Source organism: Octodon degus, unplaced genomic scaffold, assembly GCF_000260255.1.
Source record: "Octodon degus isolate 3935 unplaced genomic scaffold, OctDeg1.0 scaffold00184, whole genome shotgun sequence".
NCBI lineage: Eukaryota > Metazoa > Chordata > Mammalia > Rodentia > Octodontidae > Octodon > Octodon degus.
The window spans coordinates 803,498-812,801 of record NW_004524760.1 but is presented as its reverse complement, the minus strand read 5'-3'; the positions used below and the strand labels follow the sequence as shown (position 1 = coordinate 812,801).

The following is a 9,304-nucleotide window of genomic DNA, read 5'->3' as shown; positions in this document are numbered from 1 at the left end:
GCACAATGAAGAATTTCAGTAGAAGACCTCTAAGGCTCCCAATTATCATCTTAAGGGATAAGTCTTGGGCCCCAGTCACACCCCACCCTAAGCCAGCAACCCAGACTCCCACTTGCCGCCTCAACCCTAGTCTTTGTCTCTAGATGTCACCCCAAAGAGATTCAACTTTCCCTCATAGGTAAAATGGGGATATTTTGAAGATAACTATAAAAGCGCTACACTGGTCGATGGGAAGCCCCCAAGTGACGGACAAAAGATATAGCGGCACAAGCCGGGCTTTATTAACACACATGCGGCGGGCACAGGCGTGCAACATTGCCGCAGAAAAGGAGCTGGCAGCGGAACGGTTAATCTCAGCGTGCTTCTTGGCGCAGGCGCCCTGGGCACCAAGCGCTAGTGGCTGGGCGACTTCCGGCAGCAGCGGCGGCTGGAACCGTCAAGACTTCTGGGCTCTCAGACCGCCTCCCTACGAAAGGGATAGAACAGATCCTCTTGTGCAAGGCCTGCAGAAGACTTCCGCCCACACCCAAGAAGGCCGTCCACTGAGGCGGAGTGGGTGGGGTTCCAGTGATGTGGGGCGGAAGTTCACTGGGAGGGGGGGGAGCCTGCTCTCCCCAAGTTCCGATCCCACCAGGACTGGATGGCGCGTGTCCAGGTGGAGCTCTGCCACAGCTTTGTCGCTGTGCCCGCGCTCTTCGGGCGAGGAAGACCCTTCGGGGGTGACAAGAGGGAAGGTTTAAGTGTGTTAGCTCATCCTGGCTTGAATCAAGGCCCTTCATTACCAGAATCCTAGCTCCAAGTCAGACCCTCGGGGAGATGAAGACCAGTTTCCAGCATGCCCTGTAATAAATGACCCAAGAAATACGACCGGACGCTTAGGCCCTTTAGAAACAGGGTCCAGGGTAAGCCAAACAACGTTGTGTTGGGGGCTGGAAGAGAGGACACCTAAGAACTAACGTAGAAACGCCAAAGATCTAACACCTAGAAAATGGAATCATAACTCTAACTAAAGTTACTTTGAAATTGGGACTGAAGAACCCAGACATCAGAAAGGGGGCAGCAGACATGCTATAAAGATCTGGCAAGCCAGGACTTTTGCCCCGGAGCACACTTAGATTATAAATCCTGGTTAAACTGCTAGAACTCTGAAAGCAGAGGCCAGTGGGAAGGAAGGCCTGGCATATCCTGGACTTCAAAGGGTTAGGGCTGTGCAGGGAGAGGGCCGAGACTACAGGTCCCAGCATGCCTTGGTACTCGGACGGGGGTGGGGGCAGGGTGGGAGCAGGTCTATATGGGAAGCAACCCTGGACTACAAGTCCCACTGTGCCCCGGGACCCGGAAGGAGCTGTCTGTGTTGGCAAGGCAACCTAAGACAAGAAAGAAGGGTGGGGGCGATATAGGCCCTCAGAGCTTGAGACTATAGGTCCTGGCACATGGCACCCTGTTGCTCACCTTGAACGAATCCACGAATTCGTCGCTCATCCTCCGGAGCTCTCGGCCATAGCGCTGAGCAGCCCAGAGGTTGGGAGGCGCTGAGCGTGAGCGGCCCCGGAATGGGCTGGGCTCCTCTTCCAAACCTTCCTCCTCCTCCATACCTGCTGGATACGAGCTGTGGCGACTCCGGGTCTCCGTAGCCCCAGCGTCTGCAGAAAGGGTCAGGGGTGACAGGAATCGTAACTCCTCTGCGCCCCCAGAACTGCTGAAACCTTTCCTTAGGTAATTAACTGTCTCTCTAATGTCTGTGCACAGCCTAATATCTGTACACTGGCACCTTTAACAACCTAGTTCCGATCCGCATAAATGAAGGAAAGGGGCTTCTCTTTTTTTCGTGGTCACGGGATTGAACACAGGACCTTGGGTTTGCCGGGCAGGCGCTTTTGCCGCTCGGCTATCTCCCCAGTCCAGGGAAGGGGCTTTTGTGAGGAGTTAAATTCTCATAAATCCCACAAATCTCTATGAGTGCCAATAATAGACGAGAAAGACCTATAAAATGGTGCTTCACTGTGCAGGGCACAAAATAGGTTTGGTGTACCATGGTCTGTGGGGGATGTGAATCTTCCCCTTGACCAAGCAGCTCTAGTTTCATCTTTTGTATGAAAGGACACTCCCAGCCTTTGGTGCCAGGATCATGTAAAGGTCACATCAAATAGAGTACAGCAGATGTGCTCCTGCGGCCATATTCAGGAGTACCTCTGCTGTGATCTGTTCATCTCAGCTGTGAGACATTCCTAACTTTGCCAGCTGCACCCCTCTGCCCAGACCAACAAGGACCTAGAACCACTGTCTTTAGGGGAGGTAAGATTTAGGCCAGCTTTCAATAACAAAACAGTGTCCTCAAAGGAACAAAGGTAGAGCTGCAGTATCTCCCAAGGTCTCAGCTCTATAAAGGCCTGGCTTACCACAGTGTGGGCAGTGTCTCCCCTCAGTGAGGACCCTGCAAGCCCTCCAGGCACTTTTGGCTTCAGCTATGGGGACCCAACCTCGTCCACCTTCCCACTCTGACCTCAGGCCACTTCTCCCAAGCCCTTGACACTGCCTCAGTGTCTTTCTCTGTAAATTGGGCAGTCTCTTGTTTACTACAGTTACATTAGGCAGGACTATTATAGGCAGTCAGACAGGACTAGGTCCTCAAGGGAGTCAGTGCAAAAGATAACACAAAAACTGTGGCTGGAGGCACATCTGATTAAAGTCACTGATGGTCAGGTTTACATTCTTCCCTAAGGCATAAAAGGAAGCTCAAGATAATAGGTACCATCCTCTAGTCATTTCCTATAGAAATAAACCATTATCTCATTAGGGGTGGGCCATCCACTCCTAAGAGACTACTAAAAGACTAAAGACTAGATTATCAAGGTTAATGATATCCATATACAGCTGCTAGGTGATCTACCTCAATGGATCATTATTACCTAAATGGCTATACTTATAACCTTATTGGTTGATCATAGTTTTTGTTTTGTTTTGTTTTTTGGGGGGACCAGAAATCAAACTCTGGACCTTGCGCTTTTCAGGCAGGTGCTGTGCTGCTTAGCTGTATCCTAGGTGGCCCAATTTTTCTTTTCTTTTTTTTTTTTTTTTTTGAGACAGGGTCTCCCTATAGTTCATTCCAGCCACGGTGACCTTGAACTTGTGGTGATACTCCTGCCTCAGCCTCCTTGTGCTGGAATTACAGGTGTGTGCCCCACACTTCGCTGATCATAGTTTGACTCATGTTATAACCACCTTATGATTTTGCTGTATAAAACTTTTTTTGAGGGGCTGGTGAGATGGCTCAGTGGTCTAAAGCACCTACTTAGAACAAACTTAGCAAAGCACAGGGACCGCAGTTCAATCCCCCAGCACCACATGCCAGCCAGCCCCGCCCCCTGGTGGGCTGAGCTGGCCACACACACACACACACACACACACACACACACACACACAAAATTAAAAAAAAAAAAACATTAAAAGATGAGGGGACAGGGAGATGGCTCAGTGGAGTAAGCGCTTCCATGGCAAGGGCAAGGGCCTGAGTTCAATCCCCGGTTCTGCAAAAAAAAAAACAAAAAACCACTTTTTTTGAGAGGTGGGCTCACTGGCAACCCACTCGGGTCCCCTCCTGTCTCTCAAGAGTTATTCCTATCCCCCAATAAATCTTCCTACTGTAAACCTCTGTTTCTTAAAATTCATTCTTTGACTTCAGGGAATATGAGCTCAGTGTATCAGCTATCTAGCAAGTTAGGAGTTACACTTATTTCCTTCATATCATTTGGCACCACTATGTGAGCAAGTGCAGGAAAACACCCTACTTTTTGTATCCTGAGGCCTCACAGTTCCCCAGAAAAGTGGGCACCAAGTTCTATCTTGGGAGGGGGAACCTGGGACAAGGGGTCTCACTATATGTTCCAGGCTGGCCTCCAACTCACATTGATCCTCCCTCCTCCCAAGTGCTGGGAATACAGCTAGATTCCCTGTAAAGGGAATCTGTAGAGGCAAAGGCACTGAGAGGTTCAAATCTGAGTAGTTAAGCAGAGGACCCTGATGCTACCTTGCTGCTTGGAAAATATCAGCTGATCTTGACTCGCTCTGCATTTAGGACCTCTGCATTTGATAGAGGGAAGGCTCCATGGTGGAGGGCGAGCAACTCGCAGGTGGGCACCTACTCTGCTTGCTGTCTTATATGCAGAAATGAAAACAAACAGAAGAGGGCTGGGGTGTGGCTCAACAGTAGAACACTTCCCTAGCGAGGTCCTCCAGTACCAAAAACCAAAATAAGCAATGCATTAGTTCATTTCATCCTGACCACATGCCATCAGGGAGCTTCCTCACAGTTTCCATTTCACAGAGGAGTAAACTAAGGCACAGACAGGGCAGAAGTTGTTTGCTAAAGGTCACAAATTTAGTAAGTGACAGACATGGAATTTGAACCACTCAGTCTAACTCCATGCTCCAGGCACCCTAGGGTCCCCCTTTAGGAAAAGACTCCCACTCTGCAGGCATATACCATCATGCCTGGCTGACATTCATTTTTTTTTTTTTAATTTTATTTATTTTTATGTGTGTATGTGTATGTGTGTGTGGCCAGCTCAGCCCACCAGGGGGCGGGGCTGGCTGGCATGTGGTGCTGGGGGATTGAACCGCAGTCCCTGTGCTTTGCTGAGCTTGTTCTATTTTATTTATTTATTTATTTATTTATTTGTGTGGGTGTGTGGCCAGCTCAGCCCACCAGGGGGCGGGGCTGGCTGGCATGTGGTGCTGGGGGATTGAACCGCTGTGCTTTGTTAAACTTGTTCTAAGTAGATGCTTTAGACCACTGAGCCATCTCACCAGCCCCTGAGCTTGTTCTAAGTAGGTGCTTTAAACCACTGAGCCATCTCACCAGCCCCTGACATTCATTTTGTAAGCTGAATTTTTATTTTGTTTTTTGAAACAGGGTCTAGGTAATTCAAGCTGGCTTGAACTCACTGTGGAGCTCAGGCTGGCCTTGAATTTATGGTGATCCTTTTGCCTCAGGAATTTGAATTTGAATTTGTGGTGACCCTCCTCCAGTGCTAGGATTATAAGTGTGTGTTATCACACCCAGCTACACTGAATTTTTTATTGATTTATTTATTTTGACACAGGATCTCACTATGTGGTTCTGGCTACCTTTGAACTATGTAGCCCAGGCTGGCATCCAACCTGCAGTGATCCTCCTGCTTCAGCCTCCTGAGATTATAGGTGTGGAACACCATGCCCAGCTAAATTGAATTATTATTGGCTTTTTTTTTGTATTTTTGGGGAAGTGTCTACAGGGTGTTCAGGGTCTACTAGATGGACTGGTAGTAATCTGTTTACAGCCTCCTACCATCTGGGATTACAGGTGTACACCATCATGCTCAGTCTCTAAATTGAATTTTTAAAGTCATTTCAGTTTTTGTTGTTGTTGTTGTTTTTGTTTTTTTTTTTTTTTGGTGGAACTGGGATTGAACTCAGACCCTTATGCTTGCCAGGCAAGCACTTATTCTACTGAGCCATCTCCCCGGCCCTCTAAATTGAATTTTTTTTAAAGTATTTTTTTTACTGGAAAAAAACTAGGGGATTTTCTGTGACTCCCTGGGGGACAGGAATGGGCAGGGTACAGCCATCCTGTCTCCTCTAAGGGAAGAAAAAGGGTGTGGGTCTTCTCTTGTGTGAGCCTGGGGGATACCCGCCTGCCACTCATCCCACCCTCCCACAGCGTCTGGTATGGGACTTGGGTAGAGAGTGAGAGCACTGTGGCCAGTTGTGCCCCAGGTCCTAGCAAAGCATCTATAGTTTTCAATTCTTTCCCACCTGACTTTTGAGTAGGGGGTGCAGCTCAACACATCCTTCACAGAATCTTTTAGAGACAGAGAGCCAAACCACAACCCAAAGCCCACTTATTTACTGCAAGGTGTTGATCCTGCAATTAAGCATGAATACTGAGATTTTTAGTTTAAAAAGTGGTACCTTTTGTCTTTCATCTTTTTTTTTTTTTTTTTTTGTGGAACTGGGGATTAAACTCAGGCCCTTGCACTTGCCAGGCAAGTGCTTATTCTACTGAGCCATCTCCCTGGCCCCAGTATCTTTTGTCTTGAAAGAAAAGCAGCAGGGCTTGGTGGTGAACGCCACTGGAGGTTGAGGTAGGAGGATTGTGACAAATTTAAGGCCAGCATGGACACATAGAGACCCTGTTTCAAAAACAAACAAAAAACTACACTTCAAAGCAGTGTCTTTGCCATCAGCTAGGGCAGGCTGGACTCTGCCTCTGTCATACGCAGGCCACATACTCTGCCTGTCCTAGGGGACTGATGGTTCATGGCATTTGCGCTAGGATCCCCCTTTGAGCTGTGGTCTTGATTAAAGCCATTTCAGCCTCACTAGGTTGGCAGAGAACACCTCTCACTCTGCTCAAAGCTGAGGAAACAGAAAACAAACTGTGTGGTGGTGCACACCTATAGTCCCACGCTCTAGGAAAGTGAGGCAAGAAGACAGCAAGTTCAAGCCCAACATGGGCAACTTAGTGATTTAACAAAACTCTCTAAGAAGGGCTGGAGGGCCAAATAACTCAGCAGATTAAAGCGCCTGCTTAGGCACTGCAGTAGCTGGGGTTCGATCCTAGCTTGCCATCCAGGATTGCCATCCCCACTTGCCATGCGGGCCCCACCCCAAGGTGTGCAGAGATGGCAACAGAGACTGGGCATGGTGGTGTGCACCTGTAATCCCAGCTCTTGGGAGGCTGAACATATGTGGATCACTAGAGTTCAATCTATGTAGTGAGACCCTGTAGACCCTTACTAAAATACAAATAAATAAATAAGTAAAAATACAGAAGAATTGGTAATGTAGTTCTGTGTGAAGGTCCTGGGTTTTACTCTTTTTTTTTTTTTTTTTGGTGGAACCAGGGATTGAACACAGACCCTTGCACTTGCTAGGGAAGCGCTTATTCCACTGAGCCATCTCCCCGGCCCCTGGGTTTTACTCTCAGTACCTAAAAAGAAAGCCAAGTGTTGGCACACACGTGTAATCCCAGCTACTAACATGGCTGAGGCAAAAGCATAGCACGTTTGAGCCCAGTCTGGGCAACTTAGGAAGACAGTGTCTCAAAATTTTAAAATTTTATTATTTTTATTTTTTTTAGAGACAGGGTATTGCTGAGTAGTTCAGGATGGCCTTGAATGCACTACACAGGAGAAGCTGGCATGAGTCACCATCCTAAAAATTTCAAAAATTTTTAAGTGAAACCTGGAGTATCCCAGCACTTGGGAGACTGAGGCAGCACTGCAGCAAGTTCAAGGCCAGCCTGGGCTAGCTACATAGTGAGATCTTGTCTCAAAACACTAAAACAAAACAGCCGGCTGGTACACTTTTGGGAGAGGGGCACTATTTTTTTTATCAGCAGTGTCTTGGAGCCTGAGGCAGGACTGCAGCAAGTTCAAGGCCAGCCTGGGTTACACAGTGAGTTAAAAGGCCAGTCTAAACTAGAGTGAGAGCCTGTCTCAAAAAAAAAAAAAAAAAAAAAAAAGACACATTGACATTTTATTATAATTGGTCCAATTTTCCTGTAAAACAGGGTAAGTGCAAGTGACCAGGGATGTAACTCAGTGGCAGAGTCCTTGCCTAATACAGTCCCAGGACCAAAAAAATCAATAGTAAGTGTCCAGTGTGAAAAATGTTAATTTGTGGTTGCTAATAAAATCATGGCATTGGGGCTGGGGAGATGGCTCAGTAGAATAAGCGCTTGCCTGGTGAGCACAAGGGCCCGAGTTCAATCCCTGGTTCTGTCAAAAAAAGAAAAAAAGAAAAAAGAAATCATGGTATTTCAATGGTGCACGCTTGTAATCCCAGCACTAGGGAGGCTGAAGCAGGAGGATCCTTTTGAGTTTGAAGCCAGCCAGGGTTACAAAGTGAGTTCAAAGCCAGGCTGAACTGCACAGTGAGACCCTGTCTCAGAAAGAAAAAGTTATTTTGTGGGGGAAAAAAAAGCCAGATATGAGATGTATGTCAGTGGTACGGTAGTTGGCAGTTGTCTGTCATGTGCAAGGCCTGGGATCAGTCCCTGGAACCACACCAAACAAATAAGCAAACAGACAACATAACTCACAGGCTGTGCCAAAACACAAGGATTTAGTTTGTGACTGTGGCTTTCCTACATCTTCTCTAAAACTCAAAGGTCTGTATTTTGCCTTAAACCTCCAATGGCTGCTTTTTCCATTTTACTGAGATAAAGTCCCAACTTCTTGCTGTGGCCTTCGAAGCCCTGACCTTCTGATTCTTTTTTTTTTTAATTTGGACAGGGCATTGAACTCAGGACCTTGTGCTTGCCAGGAAGGCATTTATGCCACTGAGCTATATCCCCAGCCCCTGACCTTCTGATTCTAAATTGCACTACACCTCTGCCACCAAGGGCATACAGGATGTCAGTGTCACCGTGTGAATGGTGGCACCTATCTGCTTGCCATGAACACCTGCTTTTTCTTTTTTTACATTTATTTATTTTGTGTGTGTGGGGCCAGCTCAGCCCACCTGGGGGCGGGGCTGGCTGGCATGTGGTGCTGGGGGATTGAACCGTGGTCCCTGTGCTTTGCCAAGCTTGTTCTAAGTAGGTGCTTTAGACCACTGAGCCATCTCTCCAGTCCCCAACACCTGCTCTTTTTATTAAAAAAAAAAAAAGTATTTGGTACAGGGTCTCACAACACAGCTTGGATCCTTAGTGATCCTCTTGTTTTCAGCCTCCCCAAGCACTGGGATTATAGGTGTGCGCCATCAAACCTGGACTCGGTGGCCAGCTTGGTGTGCCAGGAGGTGGGGCTAACAAGGCATGTGATGCAAGGGATTGAGCCCCCCTCCCTGCGCTTGCCTAAGCAGGCTCAGCCAATGGTGACACGATGATGGAAACAAGAATTTCTTCTACAACCCAGCCTCTGTGCCAGGCACGGGTTCAGAGTACTTTTCTACGCACCCACATCTTCTGTGCAACCTCACACAGTAGGATCATTTCTACTCCATCTTCGGGATGAGGAAACTAAGCAGAGCCTCTCAACTGGCTCAGAAAGGGCAGAGCTACACTTGAACCCTGTGGTCTGGCCCGGAGGCCAGCATCCAGCCTCTCTCATTGCACACCCTTCCCTTGCTGTGTCCACATCTATTCCTCAGGCTGTCACTGCTGCAGGCTGCAGTCATTGCCTTGAGGTTGCTTACGGTCCAGCAGGGGGCAGAGAACAGCAAAAATGGCCAACCAAGCAAGCTTTGGGAGGAGGCCGCAGTGCCATCCGCTTAGAGATAGATTCCTTGTTGGACACCTGTTTAATGGCTGTTCAGCCTT

The 9,304-nt window shown here is 47.9% G+C and overlaps 1 protein-coding gene across 2 annotated transcripts in view; it reads right to left on the bottom strand.

The window, feature by feature from the left end:
• Window positions 1–259: 259 nt before the first annotated feature.
• Bad (BCL2 associated agonist of cell death) overlaps window positions 260–9,304 on the bottom strand; it is a 14,617-nt gene continuing 5,572 nt past the window's right edge. The window contains exons 3-4 of one of the 2 annotated variants that reach the window (XM_012517492.2): window positions 1,453–1,643; window positions 260–711 (exon numbers count right to left, since the gene is read on the bottom strand). In XM_012517492.2, the coding sequence (XP_012372946.1) occupies window positions 586–711; window positions 1,453–1,643 (317 nt within the window). In that variant the 3' untranslated portion in view covers window positions 260–585. The remainder of the gene's footprint in view (window positions 712–1,452; window positions 1,644–9,304) is intronic. The other variant, XM_023703945.1, reaches the window with a different exon arrangement.